A 21,192-nucleotide genomic window follows, 5' to 3' on the forward strand; every position below is an offset into this window, starting at 1 on the left:
CACTGAGTGCTCTTTCCATAGTACCTTAAGCAAGCTGGCTTTCAGTTCCTCAGAAAGTGAGCCATTGTAAAGGATGGTTTTAACTTCTCTTTCTAGCTACTGAGGAAGACATCATAAAATGACTCACTTTACATGTCTGGTTTGAAGGAGAGAGCAAGAATTCTTATTAATTTCCATATTGTGCTCCTGGGCTTAAAGCATTAAGGCTCATTTTCCTTTTACTGCAGTATTGTGTCCAAATAACGGATTTTTTTTTTTTTTTGTGGTTTGTGTTTTTTTTTTCCCCACGTTTAAACTGCACCAGCCTAATAATACTGATGTATTATTTGAATGGAAGCAAATAAGCGGGTCTTCAGTGTTAGCTGATCTATGCAGAAAGAGGAAGGGTGTCATTGAGTTTGATGAATTCTTCAACATTTTAGTATTAAGACTTTGTCTAATAAAATGCAAATGTGTTTATTTTGATTTCTGTAGTATTACATACTTATTGAGTATTAAAAATTCTTTTGCAATATCTTAGTGGTAAATTTACACTTAAAAACATAAAAAGCTTGCTCCCTGATTTATGTGTATTGGATGCAAACCTTCAAACACTTTATTTTACTGATGATTAGTGCTTAATTTTAATTTAAAAAAATTCCTTTTGTATACAAATATATTTCATAAAATGGTAGAAATTAGAGTCAGTTCCACAATGTTGATTTCAGTTTTCTTTCTTTGTTTTACAGGAAGAAAGGCGGAGGCTGAAAAATGCAATAATAATCCAGTCATTTGTAAGAGGGTACAGAGACAGAAAACATCAAGTATGTACTTATTTATTTATTTAGAAAGATGTAAAACAGTTTTGCTGCAAATGAGACTTTCTAGTAATAAATAATTCCATTGAAAAATCTTCATCTTCTTGTATATTGTGTGTGCCCACAAAGTGGAAGTTCTTTTTTCCTCTTGACATTTTCATTTGAACCTCAATATTTTAGTAGATGGACATTTATTCTGCAAAGCATGTCTGTGCCAGTGGACTTCAGTGGGATTACACAATGTTTTTTTGAGCTGACAAAGCAAATGAAAACAGTTAGGTATTAGCAGCTTTCACACACCAGTGGAACTTTTTTTTTTTTGTTATGGCTAAGGTGGTAGTTTGAGTCAAAAAGATGTTCTTTCTAAGCTGCTGTTGGGTAGATTATTTTAAGAATGAGTTGTATCTGTTTACTTAATAAACATTAGCGATTTTAAACTAGGTGAAAATGTTTGATGTGATATTCTTTACTTGAAAAGCAACAAATTTGTTGCAGTGTTTATTTCCTGAATTACAGAAAGCAGTTATGGCTTTAACTATGATATTGTGTCTGTGTTTCGATCTCTTAACAAATATGTGTTGTATCCATTTTACTACTTTGCAACCACCTCGGATGGGGAGCTGAAATGAAGTTTTTAAAATTTTGCATCCTTATTTTACATCATAATCATTATTGATATATTGATGCATCTCTTATTTTTAAGTACTCTATCCAAAGAAGTGAATTTGATCGCTGTGCTGATTTGGCCCAGTCTGGAGGAACCTTTTCCACTGCTAATGGAGCCAATTTGACTCTTTTAGTTCGTCAGTTGCTCTTTTTCTATAGACAGAATGAGGATTCTAAGCGTTTGGTGAGTACTGTTACCTACTTTGATCCATAGTACTTTTAATTCATGCACTTTTAAAGTACTCTTTCACTTAAAAGATTTTGAAGGGATGCAAAAAAGGCTTTGACCACTTCAGTAAATTCATTTAAGAATTCTGGCGCACTCTGCTGTTTTTCATTTAGGCAGAATAACTTAAAATTAGATTTTATATGTGCACACACACACACAAAATCTATGAAATGAAGCCTTGAAAAATCCTGTGTGTATTATTCACAGTAGTTTATTAAAAATAATATGCTTCTATTAGAATTTAATTTTTAAACAATATTTTCCACTTAGCTCTCTGGTCATTCCTAAGGTATTTGGGTTGGTTGGTTGTTTTTTTTTTTTTTTTTATGACTGGTCAATAATACTGGCATATCAATTGCAAAGTGACTGCAAACATCCCAAATGTACAAGTAAATATGATTCATAGTGAGTATTAATAATAGACATTAAAGAATTATACCTATTTAAAACAAAAAAATTATCAGATAAATTTGCTGCAAGAGTAAAGTTATTTGTAAGTGTAATTCAGTCTTAAATTTGAAAGTTTAGTACAAGCAGTTGTGTAGTTTGTTGTGTAACAATTTCTTTTTTATCAGCTGAACATGATTGTCTTACTTTGTGTTTTGTAAGTCCTCCAAAGGCATCCAAACCAGGATTGAAATACTACTGTTTGTGTTGCAATAAATAATATAACTTGTTGTTATAAACAGTAAACTGGTGCATATCTTTTCCCAGGTATGGATGTGTCAGAATTTAATTAAGCAGAGTTCTCAGTTTGTTAAGCAATTGGATGGTCCAGACAGACTTACTTGCTTATTCCAAATAAAAAGACTGTTGGGGCTGTGTTGCAGGTAAATTCTTTTTCCAATGTGCTACTGTCTAAAGTGGGTTGCGAAATTATGCTGGGCACTTGTTTGTTTCTTTTTGCAACAGGTGAAGTATTAAATGTGAATTTATTTTATGGAGAGAACTGTTTATGTTAAATACATGTTTAGGCCATGGTATAGGATACTTGTTCCTATGTAAGAACAGTGGAATGTTCTTAAGCTCTGTTGACTTTTAAGTTCAACATGGGCATAAGCGATGCCCTGCCTAGAGATAGGCATAAGTATGTTCTTAACTGTTTGCATATAGCGATATCATTAGCAATATTTGTGGAAACCAGAAGAACTGATAGTGATTAGACGATACTATCTGAGTTAGACTAATGTTCCAAGGATATACTTTGGATGTATTTTGTTTTAAAACTAATATTATTTAAGATGCCTTTCCTCGCACTTTATTTTGAATTTAAGACATGTTAAGCAGTTACATTACTGGCTTCAGCAGTACATTTATTATCTGTAGTGGGAGGATCCTTGGAGGATCACAGGAAGGTAAATCTATCAAGGTGACTTGAATAGCTGGCAGCTAAAGCCTAGTGTTAGAAAACAATATATTTGTTCTTATCAATAATAGGAACCAGTTATACTCTCCAGAACTTTAAAATAGTGTTTTTTTTTTCCTTTTAATTTTGAGGCTTTTTTAGAAAATTGTTTCATTCAAGTCACTGAACCTTGTGTTCTTAAAATTATGTATACTGTATGTATAATAAACAGTGACACCAGATACTAAAGACTAGAGTGGTGGGCTTCAGAGTCCATGTACAGCGGAACACAACTGTGGTGTCACTGGATTGAATTGTACCTTTTCACTACAGTTGAAATTGTGGTTTTGTAAATGCAGCTCTGTTAGTATTCCCACTCTCCCTTCCTCACTGGTGATGTGGGAAAACAAAAGGAGTGGAAGAGCTGTCCCTGCCTATACGTATAGGGACAATGGAGGAAGAAGCTCTTCTTAACTTTACCTTGCCAGCATGATGATGGGTGTCTTTCTTGCTTTCTGAGCTACTTTAATTTTCTGCAGAAGCCCAGAAAGTGAGCAGTGGGACAGGTAGCCAAAAAAGTATTTCCCTGGGATAAGTTCAGATTCATGAGAAGTTGTAGCTTTTGATGCTATGGAAAAAAAGGTGACTGTGTAATATTGTAGCAAAAAATGTTAGTTTGATTGCAGCTACATCTGCAAAAAAGGTCTTGTTGTCAGAGTATCTTTTGTTCTGTTTAGTGAAATGTCTTAGCTATGGTGTCAAAACAATTTTTGCTGATAGGTCCCATCTTTCTGAATGGCTGGGAAGGAAAGCACATTGTTAGGGCAACTATGCCTATATACATCTCATACTAACAAATCCTTTTAATTCTAAACCGGCTCTTAATCTTCACCATTTCTGTGGTTACTGGTAGTTCTTTCGTAAGCAACTTGCTAAAAGGATGGGAATGGTTGTATTTTTAATATTTCAGTCTGTAATCAAAGACATATTGTTTTAGTTATACATATGACATTCCCCAGCACTTGTTCCCAGCCCATATTGCTCTGGGGCTTTCATGGCTTCATTTTTAATCTGAGTAGTAATACATGTTAGAAAAACATGTATTATTCTTTGCTTCTCTTCCAGTTTGTGCAATAGACTTCCAAACTTTCAAGTCATTGAAAGCAAGAATTTAGTAGGATTTAAAGAGAGCGCGCCATATTTGTAGAAAACCTAAAATCAGGAATTATTATTATAAAGGTGCCAACAAAAAGATGTAGCTAACCTACTGAGAGCACTTGGAAACCAAGTAGAAATAAGTTATTTTAAGGTGAACGTGAAAGGTTTTTTGTAGTTTTATTTTTAAACCAGTGTACATATGCCTGTGGTGAAATAAGAGAAATATCTTGTTAAATAATTTTGATTTAATTTCATTTATAGGCTATTGCAAAATTGCAATGATGACAGTCTGAATGTTGCACTTCCTATGAGAATGCTTGAGGTATTTTCATCTGAGAATACGTATTTGCCTGTTTTACAAGATGTCAGCTATGTGACATCATTAATTGAACAAATTTTGCACTACATGATTCAAAAAGGTGAGTAGCTAGGATCTAGAAGTTCTGGGAAATACTCAAAAATTAAACAGAATGTGTAATACCTGAAGACCATGTTTTTTAATCACATTTTTGCCTTTACCACAGACATGATGAATTAAGTGCTGCATACACTAACCTATACATTAGATGGGTATTTTGCTTGTAATGAGATCACTGCTTGAGAAATTACTGTTTAATTTCTTTGGAAATTCTGTTTATAAATTGAATATTCTACCAAGTTACTTATACAGACTTTTACCACAGATTTTGAGAGTAGGTGGATATTTCCTAACAAAAGTTTTATTCCAGTAGTAGTGTGTACACACACACACCGTGGCAGATACAAGCTTTAGTTGTGTAAAAGTTGGCCATTGTGTTGCAGTACTGTTCTCTATAACTGTTAACTTTCATTATTATCGTAAATTGGCATTACCTTTTCATCCTGCTAACACTAGAGACACCTTAGCAAAGAGATGGTGACCTAGCTTTTATTTCCCTTGTACTGTCATCAGCAAAACTGTTTGCTAAACTGCCATCCGTTACACCTGTACAAACGTACTGAAAGTTAATGAATTGTGTAGTTATCACCAAAATTGTGTTTTGTCTCGAAGAAACTTTATTACTCTGGGAATGTGCGAAAAAATTAATTTGGCTTTCTGATACCATAGCTTGAGTTTGCCAGACTTGTGAGTGGGGAGAAAAGACAAAAACATTATGAAATAAACATCTTGGATCCAGCTTCATTGGTATAAAAAGCAAAAAGAGGACCTTCCAATTTGTTAGTTAATTGTTGGAATAATTCTATGTAAGTTTCAAATTACATTCAGTGGACTGGGCTATCTTATCCTGTTACTAAGGATTTGGTTTTGACTACTACATGTCAAACTCACTATGACAGAAAAAATGACTCTTACTGTAGCACATATATTTTACTTGCCTAGGTGTAGCTGAAACTATAGAAGTATTTGTGTTTGTCTCATTGCTTACTATATAATAAATATATATTCCAAAATGCTTACATTTGTTCTTTTAGTGTAATATTCAGTCCTCACAACTGAATATGAAAGCTTATCAAGATGTTAGATCATATATTTTAGTAAAAGAATTCAGCTTTCTAGTCACTTACAATAGGAAAAAAAAAAAGTGGTCATGTGCAACTACAAATTTTCTGTCTCCTAATCATTTATGATGGTTAATATGTAAGAAATCTGTAATCAGCTTTTATTAGTATATGTTTTTGCATATAATTTGTCTTCCACGTGCATCTTGTCAGCATTGCTAAGTTATTTCTTTATGGTGACTTCCACTTGTTGCATTGAATGTGAACTTAGGTAGTCCCTGACAAAGGGTCTTGGACTGGACCTCTCAATCATGCAACGCTATTTTGGCATTTACAGTGTTTCCTGTAGTTGTGGAACTTGCATTTTAGTTTAGGAGTTCATTGAGAAAGAAGAAGATGGTTTAAGAAGAGTGAAATCACGTGATTCCATTTGTACTTTAGTGAGACAAAAATAGATTACCCTCTAGACATGTCTTTATGGCTTGAGTGGTTATGCATTTTATTACTGAGAGATCCCTGTTTTGGAAACAGTAATTGTATTCTTCAGCCTGCTAAGGCAAGGTGTTTATAGAATTGAGACATCCTGCCAACAGGACTTTTATGTGTGTGATGCAGTCATGTTTTGGAGTAGAGGGGAAAATTCACCATTTCTGAAAGGGTGGAAGGACTGCTGTCAAAAACATGACTAGAGTCACTCAGAGGAGAAGAGAACATCTCTTTCATAGGTCATCATTTAAAAAAAAGAAAATTATTCACTTCATCAGCAGGAATGATCAATCTTTGAAAATCAAGCTGAGTCTGAATGCAATTATCTACCTATGATTTTATAAAGCGGTATTTCCAAAGAGATTGCTAGTGTATCCTGTTAGTTATATGAATGTGACTTGGACTATTGTAAAATGTCTTTGTAAGTAAAGCTTCATGAAATGAATTGTAAAGTATTTTTCAAGTTACTGTTAAGTATATAAGTTGTTTTGTACGGAAAAGAAGAAAAATAATACTGTATTTAAAAAGTGATATTTCTTATTTGCAGGCTACTACAAGTCGCTTTATTTGTTAATTAACAATAAGCTTCCCTCGAGTATTGAGTATTCTGATGTTTCTCGAGTCCCTATTGCAAAAATACTTCTGGAGAATGTTCTGAAGCCATTGCACTTTACATATAGCTCCTGTCCAGAAGGTGCAAGGTAAATAAAGATAATATTAGATATTTATGTACTGATTCGTTATTGTCAGAGGTGTGCAGTTTGTTGAGTGTCTAGCTATTCTTTCAGTGCAGTTTGTTTATTTATTTGCAATAGTAGTGATTTTTGGTAATGCTATACATCAATGAAACAATGGAGTTTCAGGTGTGTTTAATAAAAAGGCAATAAAATGCTGAAGGCTACAGTAAACAGCACAGAGAATAGCAGGTATCAATACATAGGAGTATAGGTGTGGGAAAAAATTAGATAAGGGCAGAGATGCAGTTAAAGGCAAATGAAAAGAATTTTAGAGTTAAAAAGAACTTTGTGACAGGAGCTGAGGTTTGTGGAGAGAAATAAGTCGTAGCTTACAAGCAGAAAGAGTCAGGGATGGAACAAAAATCAAACTGGTTGTATCATGTGATAGTGTTCTGTGTTAAAGTAGTACTTTGGGGAAAAAAGACTAGTTGTGCTTTTTTAATTTACTTTTTAGTTCAAGATTATAAACAATGAATTTAACTTCAGAATAGTTTTCTGTGAGGTTATGAAAAGTTTAAAGGATAAAATACGTAAGATCATCAGGAAAATAATGTAGTATAAGTTCATTTTTGAGAAATCTGAGAGATTTGGTTTATTAGCACAGGATTAATGGAGCATAGCTTTGTGGTCTTTTTGATGGACATGTTCAAGCTTGCAAATTGATCTGTTATTCCATGGATATAATTGTGGGAAATTTTGCCTATATTTTCTATAAAGACAATTTTTCTTCATTTCAGGCAGCAGATTTTTGCAGCCTTCACAGAGGAGTTTCTGGCAGCACCTTTTACAGATCAGATATTCCATTTCATCATTCCAGCGCTTGCTGATGTGCAGACCATTTTCCCTTATGAACTCTTTCTGAATGCACTATTAGTAGCAGAAAGTGGATGTTCAAGAAGTGATCAAGCCCCATGGCTTTTTTACTTTGTGTTAACAGTTGGAGAGACATATTTGGGTGAGAAAGTTAAATGGCCAATTCACTGTTTTTTCATATTTGAGTTAATATGCTATGTATTTCCACAATGTGGTTCATTGCCAAGCAAAAAGGACAGTTTGTGGATAAAAGTATTGGAGAGAGCTGTTTTATTAGCTGTTCTTACACTTTTCAGTAAAAAATACACTTAATTTGGGAAGATTCAGCATAATGTGTTTTGGTCAGGTATTTCTGGTAAAATATATATTATAGTACAGTGTGATCTGGCTAATGATCTTTTATTTCAATATATGTGCTATAGGGTCCCTTTCAGAGGAAGGACTTCTTGTGTATTTGAGGGTACTCCAAACTTTTCTCTCTCAGCTGCCTGTGTCTACTGCTGGTACAAATTGTCAAGATGCAAACAGTGATTCTGAAGATGAGGATGAAGAGATCAGTAAAATGACAACTACACCAGTAAGCACTACAGAATTTCTTTGAATGGATTTGTATTATTCCAGCAGCAAATACAGGCAAAAATACGATCACCGTAGTCCAGTATTTTTCTAGCTACATGTAGAAGGGAGCATGTTTACTTCTTAAAAGTAGATGGCTGCTCACTATAAGCAAATGGAACCGGTTGCTTACATTAAAAACAAAACCCTTACTATAATAAAAAATCTTAAAGTACAGGTAATGTGTCTGCTGAAGGACAGAGCTTTTATTTAACAAAAAAAGTTTAAACTTCTTTAGATTTTGGTATTTTACAGAGACTGTGTCACTCTGTATTCTTTAAGTCCGTGATGATGCTAAGGTATCATGAAAGATACGAATCTGATCTTCCAAATTAGTATTTTCTTTTTTTTTTTCTTGTGGAAATATTACAAGTTCAACTACAGTCTTTACCCTGTAGAATTAGCTCTGTATTTAAATATATCCAGCACCTTGAAAGCCCTCAAAGGGGGCACACCTGTTTTCTATAATAATGTATAGAGACTGTATTATAAATAGAACTTTTCACTGTAGTTTAAACTTCCACCAGTAAAATGAATCTGCGCTAACTTTAACCTACTAACACTTGGATCAAGGCTCTGCACAGCCAAAGTTGGAGAGACATAAATTCAACAGTTTCTTACTGGCCTTTATATAATCTCTCAGAAGACACTACCATTCAAAGGACTTACACAGTGTGCCATCTTTCTTTGTGGAACGTGTGAATTTTCAACATATTTAGGGTTCATTAAAAAAAAAAAAAAAGCCTCATAGATTATTTTGCCTCCCCACACTGGGAATTCCGAATTTTTGTCTCAGGTATTCTAAGGTTTCCTGGCATTTTCTTGGTTAACTGTTGAAAGCAAAAGTGTACCAGCTTTTCTAAGAGTTACTGTTCCTATAATGCCTACTTATATTTCAAGTAAGGTGATGTACATTTCTGAAAGATGCAGCATTTTTAAGACATTGATATTGAGAGTAACCTCTTACAAAGAGCCATACTGCTGGGGAATACATGCAGCCTTTTACTTCTGCATTTTTAGATGCAGTGTGTTGCTGTTAACCCAAAATCTTTACCAAGATAGTGTGAATAAAATATTTAATTTGTCAGATAGACACACACTGTATGTGATGGAAATATTGGCAGATTCCACTTGTGGCTTAGAGATATTGGTGATGTTTAAGAGGTAATTAGGTAAAAACAAAGCATAAATTCCTGTTCACAGGTAACTTATAGTAATTTGTAAATTAGAGAAGGTCTGCTCTGGGTAGGCTTTAATACATAATACTATTTATTGCATTATGTTTTTCATGTGTTTTGCGTGTAAGTTTATGTATTCCATATTTTCATGCATGCCTGCCATACAAAAAAAACCCCCAAAACAGCAGGGGGCTCGTTGTGGATCACCTCTTTCTTAAAAATTCTTAATGGGATAACTTGGACCCTTCAATGAGCCAGACTGCTTTGCTCTGTTGGGGGCAAAATAGAGAGAATCAATAAGGAACAGAAAAGGTTGAACTCCACTTAGTTCTATACCAAGAGAAAGCATTCCCCTTCGTATGCTTCTGGTACCCCCCAAACATGTGTTAGCCCCCCTGAAGCTTTTTGTTGTATTTTAACCAATGGATTATGAATGTGAAAATACTGTTTGTAAAGGAACTTAGAGTAGGCATCAATTTCTGGATTTCACGTTCAGTGCTGACTGATGTCAGTGGGGAAGCGATGACTATTTGCATATTTTATGCAAGTAAATGATCTTGCCTTATTGTATCCAAGTTTTGCAGAACATGCTTACATGAAAGGGAGTCTTTCCCACTGGCCCTAGTGAAACGATCGATACCACAACGCAACAGTTGCCTACCTAGGGATTTAAGTTGGCTCTTGGGTCTGATATTTTTAGGAATGCTATTGGGATACACAGATATGCTTACGTTTTAATTACTGTACAAGAAAAATTTATGCTCTAGTAAAATTCTGAAGTATTATTTTCTTTAAAAAGGGGATACTTGATCGTTAAAGAGACTGAAAGCAAATTTTTCTTTGGTATGTTTGTAGGGTGATGGGAGAATATCAGTTCAGTACATAACTGAGGAGTGTCTAAAGAAATTAGATACAAAGCAGCAGACAAACACTCTACTGAATATGGTTTGGAGAGATTCAGCTAGTGAAGAGGTCTTTACCCTGATGGCATCAATCTGCCACACGCTAATGGTACAACACCGAATGATGGTGCCAAAAGTCAGGCAAGTATAAATAATAGTGATGTTGAGCTGTGATACATCTAAAATTGGTTTTAGTAGAGAGATGTGTTTTAAATAACCTGTGGGTTTTTTTTCTGTTTTCTTTTATGATCAGCTGATATCAGTAAGAATTTCAGAAGTTAAATAATAATTCCAGGCAAACCAAAGAGTGATTTCTTTCTGTTTCTTCTTTTTCTTCTTATTCATTGTGCTCTCTCTGGAGTAATCACTGAGTCCAGAAGTGTAAGCTCTTGGTTTGTTTAGTGAGTTGCAAATAAGTTGGTATTCTATCACCACATTGAGGACTATGGAACAGGTAGCGTTTGTGAAAATCACACACAAATAGGGATTGCAAAGATTCTTGAATGGAGTTTTATCTGTCCCCTTGCTCAGAAGCATTGTTAAGTGTCATTCTAGTAGAGGTTTGCCTAGCTTGCTTTTAAAACTTTCAATGATATGGATTCCATGGTCTCTGTAGCTAGCTGAGCACTGAAACCAACTTGTTCTCTACCCTCTTTAATATACAGCAAAATCTCTCTTGCTACAAGTTAAAGTGATTCCTAGCTATTGAGAATCACTGTTGTTTGGGAAGGGCTTTGGCACCTGAGATGGAGATAAAAGACTTGTTCATTTGTACAGGATTCTTTTACAGAGACTGCAAACAACGTCAGTAACAATAGAAGAAGATTTTTGACCTTTTTATTATCAGACTAAGACCCATAAGTATTAACACTGTTTTGTGCAAGTAGTTTTGAATAAGTATGTAGTTGCTGGTAGTAAAGTAAGTATTTAGGGAATGTTGTAAACATAATCAATTCAAACTGCATTGTAAACAGTGATACGGAAAACTAATTAGGTGCTATCTTAGCCCAATGGTGTTTATAGCTGTTAGAGGAAGTAAGATGTCAGTGAAACTGTGATTGCTCGATTAGGGTAATTAGTTCTTTGTAGACTAATTGCGTTAGAGCAGGATGTGAGACCTGAAGATCATAGCAGCAGTTGAATTAGTATGCCTGCTTTATTGTTGCAAGTACTACATTGCCTTGGATAGTAATTACTGAGTTTAAATGCATCACTGCTTTGACTTCAGGTTTGCTGGTGAACTGTGTGGAAAAGGGTGTTTAATGAATGAAGAAGTCACACAGAACTTTAATTGTATGAGAATGGCATCTATTTCCTCTGAGAAGCCATACTGGGTCTTTGCAATTATTTGTGATAACAAGCTAGTTACACATTGGATAAATTCAGGAGTTATGAAAGCTCTAATCAACATCTTATAATGGAAAGCAATTTACAAATTTTAACTTTTGAATAGCTCCAAAATAGTTGAATGTACCAATTTTAGAAATAAGTAGTAAAGATATTAAGATTTGTGTCAGTAATACCAATGGCATTACTTTCATGGTCAAAATGAAATTAATTCATACAGGTATTTGGTAAATTAATGTAGACATTTAATTATGAGTTCTGACTTCCAAGTCAGTCATAAGTGTTGGGTTTGCAAGGCATCATCATGTCAGGAGGTGTCAATCTTTTGTCCTATTCTCAGTGCATTTTACACCTGGCCTGTTACCCAGCAGCTATTCTAAACATTATTTTTGAGTGTTTTTTCAAAGGACATTTGATGCTTGTTTTAAAGGTAGTAAACATTGTGCCATTTCAAAAGACAATTAAAAGATTTTTTTTGTCATTAATTTCGACTTTTTTTAATTGCTTATGATTTTTTTTATTGCCCAAATGATTTTGCCAAATTTAATGATAGTCTTTTGAAAGATGCTTCACTTGTTTTGAAACTAACTTTTGAATTATTTAATATTCAAAGTGTATCTATTTAATTAAACCATGCAGAAATAGTTAAGCAGAAATAATTTATTTAAAAATATTTTTAATATATTCTAAGAGCTCAAAAATGCTCTTTTATTTTCTGTTTGGAAACAGACTGCGTCAAATGGTTTGAAAGATTGAAAAGGTTGTTACAAAGACTTTGGTTATTTAAGAGCATTTACAACTGTAATAGAAAATTATAATTAAATATAAAGGCTGCAAATCTGCAAAGTGGGATGCTAATTAGAGAGAGTAGTAACTGAAAATAACTTTTGAATAACTAGAGAAAATGAGGCTCAAGTTAACAAAAGCTTTGTAAGGGAGGAAACAACAAGTATCTCTGTATTTTTTTAATACTTCTGAGGCTTTTTTCCTTCTTGAAAAAAGATAAGAAACTCATAGTATAGACATGTCACTCCGTTAAAGCTGAATGCTTTTTCTTCTTGTGGCTTCTTAGTACATCTTTGATTTGCCTGATGATGATACTGTGTGGCGTTAGGAACCTTGGTGTTGCTGCATAATCTCAGTAGTTTCTTTGGTTTTGCAGCAGAGACCAAGAGAGAACAGAACAAGATACGCAAAAGTGCAGTGTAGTTTTGAACTGCAGGAGCAAGCCTCTAAAGTTCCTTTCTGATTCTCTACAGAGAGTGGTGGGATCCAAAGGCGGATTACTGGAAAAGCACGTTGCTTTGGGTTAGTCGTTAGGAATTTGGATAAATTCTGAACAAGTTCTGGAAGAATGCAGTCAAGCCCAGTTAAAGAAAAAGGCCGCAAGACTGGAAAAACCTAGCTGTAGCTAGCGTTCAGTAAGCCAGATGAGAGGCATAGGATAAAATCCCGATTGTAATGAAGTCATTGGGAATTGTAGTTGTTTTCAAAGGGCCAGGGCTTTCATCTTTTCACTGTGAAGTTGATACATATTATTGAATACAGTTATTAAAAAAAAAAAAAAAAAAAGAAAACTTGAGTCTTGGAGCATAGTTCTCATTATAAAGACATTTGTAAGACTTTGCTTGTCAAAACTATACTTTAACTAACCAGTAAATTCTGTCTCTGCACAATATTTAGGGGCGTAATTTAATACCATAGACTTCAGGTCATCACTGTGGCTTAATATTAAATAGTGATGGAAACCGTGCTTGTACTGGGACTTCAGTTGCTATCAGCTGTCTGCTCAGTGCCCCAGAGTGATTCCTAACCTTGGTTTAAGAGTTTCATAGTGCCCGTACATTACTACTGTTTAATTAACATAACACTGCTAATCTTAGCCCCTGGTTGAAAATTGTTTGGAAAACTGACGTTCTGGTGTAATATTAGCAGCTTGTCTTTATATGTGTGCTGAAGATACTGAGGCTTACATGAGGCTATTTTAGTAGTTCTTTAGGAAATGTTCTTAAACTGTTGTGTTTTTCTTAAAACCAGAATCATGATATATGAAGTTTTTACTTTTTTTTTTAAGCTTCACTTTACATTCTTGGCCCAATACAAAGAGAGGCAGAAGCATAAAGCAGCCTAAAGTGCAGCATAGTTCATTTAACGATGGCTTTGCACGCTGTCTCATACCTGTGACACCTTGCAGTTCTGAAGTGTCAAAATCCACTGCCCTGGCAGCAGTGACCTTTCGCAGACTGTATGAGCTCCTCTCATTCTAGTGTATTCTCTTCATTAACTTAAATGGTCTCAGTGGGAAACTGGGCCCAATTTATGACCTAGACTGAAAATCTTGCCTTTAACTAATTAACTTGTAGTGGTGCCTCAGCTAAATTAAGCTTAATGGGTCATTTAATCTGTCCCATTGCGCAGGAGGAATTTGACACTTTTTTTTAAACCAGGGGTGCCCAAAATACTGTTTTGACAAGTACACATAAATCATGTGGCCTTTGTGGACAATTAGATACCTACAGAGAGAAACAAGGTTCTAAATAAATGATTGTTATGTACTTAATTTTGGGAGCAGATAATATAATTTGGTATGATTAAAATAGATACTTAACAGTAATCACTGGAGTGAATTTAACTCTATCATAGCCTGTGGCTGAGACAGTGTGCATTTTTCCACTTGAAAGGAGCTTACCCTTTCTGGTAGTAGAAAAATGGTTTTTCCGAATTACAGTGGTAAATCTGAATATTGAACTTTACAGAAAATCTATTAATGAATCCATTATATAAACCCATGTATAATGATCTCATAATAAAGAAGTTGGTGGTATGCAGTGAGATTTTCAAGAAAATGCAGAACCACCAGATGGAAGGGGTAAAAACCCAATGTTTAAACTTTAGTTGCTTGGTTTGTTTTTAGAATAGTACAAATATTGGAAATGAAACCCCTGAGTTAGATTATAAAAATTTACATGAAAAGAAATAATGTCTAATCTTTTTGTTTTCTACTGTTTGTGTGTTTGTTTTTTTCTTTAAAGGAAAAGGTACTCTAAGACTGTATGGACACTCAGGCTTTACATTAACTGATCTCTAAACTTTGTGGATTGATAATGCTTTGTCTTCAGGGTATATAAGCTATCCATGTAATGTTCTGTGGTTTATCAGGAATTATTATCTTGTGCTGCATCATTTTAATGTAGTTCTATCTGGAAATGCTGGTTTTTAGCAGATGCGTGTCTTTTCTCTGCCAAAGAAAAAGACCAAATGAGCTAGATTTTGACCAATTTTAATTCTCAATGTTTTTATTTTTTGTTTTTAATTTTTTATTTGAAAAGTTTTTAGGCTTTTTTTATGTTGTTGGGGTTTTTTTGGATTTTTTTTGTTTTTTTTTTTTCAGTGGGAAGCCAAAAATTTTGAAACTCTTTAGTACACCTGATTTAGTGAAATTTTGCAGAGATGTGACTTTTCAAGGCTATCCTTGCATTGTGGATTTTTTAGGTTACAATTTTTATCTTCTACTTTGAAAGCCAATTTCTATACTTGGGGTGGGGGAGTGGTAGGCTGTTTCTGCTGTCATTCCTTTTGCATTGGATTATATTTCAGGTGAATCTAGTGGTGTGAAATTTTTGTAACACAAGTCCTAATTCACCCTTCTGTGTTTAGTTTGCAGTTTCATGTTTATTTTCTGGTGACAGTACAGAAATGTTAGAAATGATGGACTCATCTGCTTCATATTTCATAGGTATTTCATATTGACAAAACGGGCTGTATGGTAACATCTTCTACCAAATTTGCATTTTTGTATTTAACCAGATTTTCAGGGAAGGGAAATGTGAATACATTGAGCATTTCTGGAATTGGGCCATGAAATATAGCAGTTGGTACAATTGACTGCCTGAATCACGGATATGGAATAAAAGGTTATTAGACAAAGGTTATTATTATAAGCTCTTAAGGTTTGTCCTTTTTTTCCCTTCATTATTGCTGAATATTGCTAGAATGAAAAAATGGATTACATTATGATAGGTTCAGTGTCCATAATGTTTGTTCATTTCTGCTAAAACTATTACATAATTTCCAGGGATGATTGTAAAATTAACAAATTTTTACTTGGAAGCCCTGTGAGACCTAACGGCACTGTGCCAAATTACTTTTCATTTCAAATATGAGGCTGAAAACTGAAGGTCACTGAGGAAATTTCTCATTTCAGAAACCAAGACATCTGAACTATCATTCAGATATTTAAACATTAAAACACGAATCCTTATTCTAAATTAGCTAGATATAATAAGCCCTTCCTTACATGATATTGCATAATTCCACCTAAATGTCAAAATAATGTGATTTTAGAAGGAAGTGAAATTCCCATATATCAAATTCAGGTTGAATTTTTTTCAAAAATTACACATATTTAAAGTAGAACTTAATTTTACAGTAAAACTTGTATTAAACTAGCATTAGCTGCAGTTGCTTCAAATTTGACTCAGACTTAGTAATCATCACCACAATGCAACTTTTCTGGAATATGTGAAGCTCCCAACTCTTTTTAAAGGTACTGATCTATCTATTTAAAATTCAAAGTTTTTGAAACAAGAGGGGTGATATTTCAGCAAAGAAGCACCGCAAACCAGACGTTGCTTGTATTTCATTTTCCCTTCTTCTGCGTGCCCCCATTCTATTTCTGACACTCCCTGTACCTGTGAAATTCTGTCCTTTCTGATTAGTGAAGGGTTCTGCCCTTCCTCGTGCTGCTTCATCCTCGCACAGTTCCTTGTCTGTGCAACTGGCTTTTGGTGAATGCATGTGTGAATTGAGAGCCCAAAGAAGGGACTAGCTGTGTGGATGCATGAGAGAGGCTGTACTTCTGCAAAGGCACCAAAAAGAGCCCTCAGGTCTTCAGCAGCCAGAAAGCGAGGACCCAGAGGCATATGGCACTATGCAATATTTGTTTGTGAGTGGGCGTGTAGGTTTTCTTGTGTTTTCTTTTGTTTTAATGTCTTTAAATGAATTGCCACTTAAACTATTCTCATATGTTTTTAAGTGTTTACCGATATTTTACTTTTTCCTTAATGAAATGTGTGCTTCCTTTCCTTTTGCCATCTGGCAAATTTTAATTTATCCATGTGGTCCATAGTAAATATTGTTTTTTCAAGCAGTAGCTAGTCTACCCTCCCTGCTCCCATTTCCCAGCCTCCTACCTCTTGTATGCATGGTCACAGGGAATTTTTGATATTAATGAGATTATTGACCTCTGAGAGGAGATGTGGACCTGAGCATCTGTTTAGCCTTATTTATCCTCATAGTAATTAGGAGACCTAGGAAAGTAGCATTTAGGATAACTAACTGAACATAGTTCTTCAATATCTGAAAAATGACAGTTCAGTCAGTCAAATCCTGTTTGGTTTCCTAGAAGACGGTAATTGTTTCAAATTATATTTGTCACATAAGTTGCTTCCTGCAGGGTTAAAAATAGGCTGGGGGAGACTTTTTAATTCCAGGAAGCTTTTTATTTCTCGTTTCTATAAAAAGTTCATCATGCCGTAATCATGTCTGAAATAATATGGTTAAAGTCAATCCTGTATACAACTGACTTGTGAACATATACATTTAATTTTACAGGTATATAAACCATTCTCTGTCTGCAGATAAATTAGTGTATGTGTATGGGTACCTGTCCTGATAGACATTGTTCCATTGATGTTGTGTATTTATATCTGTCATGCAGAATATACCAGTAAAATTGTTGCACAAATTTAAATCAATAGTTGCTTCTAGCATAAATTAACTTTAAGGTATTTTAATCTACTTTTTGCAAAAATTGCTATGTTTGTTAATGTCAGAAGAACCGCAGAAGTGACCTGTTAACTAGTGGATGTGATTTTCTATATTAGAATTTTAAAAAATCCCAGATAAATAACTCGGAGTCTATGTTATTTTTATTAATGTGTGTTTAATTCTGTGCAATACTGCAAACTTGGATTTATATTGTGTAGTTTGTTGCTGAGTTAATGAACTGTGTATTTTAGGTATAAGGATATATAGGCTTGTTTTTCAGCTTGTGGGGCTTTCACCAGATTTGATTAGAATAAGAACCTCCATCTTGAAAGAATAAAATTAAATTGTTAATATTTGAGAAATGCTTGACAGAAAAGTTCTTATAGAAGCATTGTGTTCTGTGAATAGAGTATTTTGGAAGACAATTTATTTGAACTTCCTCTTGCAGGCTTCTTTATAGTTTAGCCTTTAATGCCAGATTCCTGAGACATCTTTGGTATTTGATATCTTCAATGACTACACGAATGATTACAGGGTATGTATTATACCATTTCTGAAACTCAGTCTTTGTTAAAGTAGAGCATATCTAGTGAAAAGAGAATGAGACAATTAGTGGTATAACAGTGCTCGTGGAAGATGATTAAAAACAAAACTGTAATGGTTACTTAGCTCTTATGATTTCATAAAACTCAGCAAAATCTTGACAATTGGATAGTTATAAATAATTACAGGTAAATAAATGAAATCTTTATTTAAAATAAAGTGGATGTTTTGTAGTTTTTGGAGTGCTTGCTAGCATCAATATAACAAACACTGTAGCCCCAAGTACTTAATCCCAAGTATGTGAGTTTTATCTCATATACTTTGACTAGTCCAGAAATTGATGGTGGCAGAAACACGTTCCCAGGAACTGAGGCATTGGACCCACAGATTTGTTCTGTGCTGACGTGCAGATTAATCACTCTTTGCTTCATCTCTCTGTTCTAAACTAGAATGTATCTGCATTCTGTAATAGTTAATGCCAGAGTTTATGTATCATCAAGACGCTGAGATACTATAGTGACAAGAATTTATAAAGAGTAAACTTTGCAAGAATGGGAAATAGTAGTTACTTAACTGAGAGCACCGTCCTTATTTTGCTGTAGGAACTACTACTGCTAAATATTTTTACTAGAAAGCTGAAGTGTATACTTTTTTAGAGTATTTAATTAACCATCTCTTTAATTTTGCATTTTATATTTTAAGGTCTATGGTGCCACTCCTTCAAGTGATTTCAAGAGGCTCTCCAATGTCTTTAGAAGACTCCAGTCGAATTATCCCTCTCTTCTACCTTTTCAGTTCTTTGTTTAGTCATTCACTTATTTCTATTCATGATAATGAATTCTTTGGTGATCCAATAGAAGGTGAGTTTCAGGCATACTAAATAGCAGCGCTTTGCAAAATGTTTTTGTGTAAGGCTGCAGAGTTCCCTGGGTAATGATTTGCTGACATCTATGGGGAAGGCTCTTCTAGGCTGACTTGCTGATAGTCCCCTGAGCACTCAGCTGTCAGCTAGCTCTTTCATGGTGATTGCATTTAGAAAAGAGGAAAAAAAAAAATTATAGTCTGCACCTTGGGAACCCTAGCTTTACAGGGTCTGATATGGAAGTTCTTAATCGTGATATTTTTTAATGAGTTAGTGAAGAGAGTGAAGTTCTTCTGGACTGAACCTGTAGTCTAATGGAAAAATTTAACATAGCAAGAATCACAAAATAGAGTAAGAGAATATTGTAATTAGAATCATTGTGACTGCAAACAATTACAAGACCTAATCACCTTTATGAATGTATACTAATTCTCTTTTTGGGTGATGTTTCTTTTCTGTACCTTTAGATTTTGTGTGTGAATATTAAAGTTCTAATGAAATAAATGATTTTTTTTTTTAATAACAAAGTATTAAGAAAAAGTCGTTTAAGGAAACTTGTGTTTTATGTAGTTGTAGGTCAAAGACAATCATCAATGATGCCTTTTACACTAGAAGAGCTTGTAATATTATCACGCTGCCTTCGAGATGCATGTTTAGGAATCATAAAGTTGGCTTACCCAGAAACAAAACCAGAGGTTCGTGAGGAATATATTGCAGCATTTAGAAGTGTTGGAGTAACAAAAAATACGGAAATGCAGCAATGTATACAGACAGAACAAAAAAGGTGGATTCAGTTATTCAAGGTAAATTGTGTCAATTTTCAGAATATTTTTAAAAATTAAAGGCTTCTGCTGAAGCTGTGAGATTAGGGGTTTGTGTTTTTTTTTTTTTTCTCTGATTATACTTTTAACACAATTATTACAAGGAACACGGATTTTGGAAGGTTGCTTTTTGGCATATATGCTAAACTTAATTAAATTCTGTAATTAAATTCTGATAGCCGTAACAATATTTTTTTTGCTTCTGGCAACTCTTAATTTATGTTCTTGCTTATCCTGTTTATAAAAAGTGACTGTGTACAATATAGGTTTTAACTTGGACTCACATTCAGCAAGGTACTTAAGCATGTCATCATAACTTTATGTAGGTTTGAAATTCTGACTGAATCACATGATTACTCAAGTACTGTGTTAGAGGCTTCACTTAATTGGTACCATGCTGTATTGTTGGTTTTCTGCTAAAATTTGTTGGTACTACTCCTTTTGGGTTTGCTGGAATACTAACGGGATGGTGAATCCGGCTTGGCAAATGTAAACTTAATATATGTTCTTTCTGGATATCTACCAATGTATTTCTGTTAGTTTTATCCATGGTATCTACCTCTAAGACATGAGTTAAGAGAAGCTGAAAACGTTGGCAGGAAAAAACCTAATATAACTGTTGCCGAAAAAAAAGGAGTGCTTGACTTGTCATGAAAATTCTGCAGCAAACACATCTAGTCAGCTAAAATTGCTCATTAAAGAAGTGGGAGCAGAAGAAATGCATTTTCCAAATTGAATGCTAGATTTACAGTCTGTTTAATACTGGCGACCTCTCGCACACTAATGTTCAGTTCGAGTCATCAGCTGTCCCTTCAGGTCTTTTTATCACTGCTTTTGTCAAGCTATCTATTTAATTGAAAGAAGTTAATTGAATGAAAATGATCAACTAAGCTTGTATTAATATTGCTAATGGAACTTTCTTCTTGGCCATGTTTGGAGGAAGATGTCATGCTAGACTTTAGGAAAGGCCCATTAAGGCTTGCACTTAACCTGATGGGCTAATTAAGGAATGCTTATTCATTCTACAAGTCTAAGATAGCCTCTCTCCAGCCTATTCTGCCTGATTTTACAACACATTTCACTTATGAGCATAAGCATTAATAGCTGTGAGAGTAACTGATAATGTTTTGATTGCATTGAATACAGTCCTAATGCACCACTGAATTTGTAATTTGCATGGATTGATCTAATATATGTTTGCACAATTTAATTTAATTACTTGTCTTTAAATTGTCAAATAAACTTTCGATTTAAAGGTCATGAGTGAAAACCCCAATATGTCTATTTTTCTAAGAAGGAGGTTGTGCTAGGAGTATTTTTACGTATGCAGTTTATATCATGCCATCTTCTATTTCTTCTCTTTAGTTTGTAATATTTAATCATTTTTTTATAAGCTGCTTACATTTCAGGTGAATTTGTTCACATTTTGCTGTTATTCAGAGAGT

The 21,192-nt window shown here is 34.2% G+C and overlaps 1 protein-coding gene across 1 annotated transcript in view; it reads left to right on the forward strand.

The window, feature by feature from the left end:
• Positions 1–21,192, forward strand: part of UBE3C (ubiquitin protein ligase E3C) — an 80,473-nt gene that overhangs the window by 13,078 nt on the left and 46,203 nt on the right. Inside the window, exons 3-13 of the mRNA XM_075045441.1 lie at positions 729–803; positions 1,501–1,647; positions 2,407–2,522; positions 4,457–4,614; positions 6,708–6,861; positions 7,635–7,852; positions 8,133–8,287; positions 10,359–10,546; positions 17,970–18,056; positions 18,767–18,924; positions 19,497–19,729. Of these exons, the coding sequence (XP_074901542.1) occupies positions 729–803; positions 1,501–1,647; positions 2,407–2,522; positions 4,457–4,614; positions 6,708–6,861; positions 7,635–7,852; positions 8,133–8,287; positions 10,359–10,546; positions 17,970–18,056; positions 18,767–18,924; positions 19,497–19,729 (1,689 nt within the window). The remainder of the gene's footprint in view (positions 1–728; positions 804–1,500; positions 1,648–2,406; positions 2,523–4,456; positions 4,615–6,707; positions 6,862–7,634; positions 7,853–8,132; positions 8,288–10,358; positions 10,547–17,969; positions 18,057–18,766; positions 18,925–19,496; positions 19,730–21,192) is intronic.

This window comes from Buteo buteo, chromosome 2, assembly GCF_964188355.1.
Source record: "Buteo buteo chromosome 2, bButBut1.hap1.1, whole genome shotgun sequence".
NCBI lineage: Eukaryota > Metazoa > Chordata > Aves > Accipitriformes > Accipitridae > Buteo > Buteo buteo.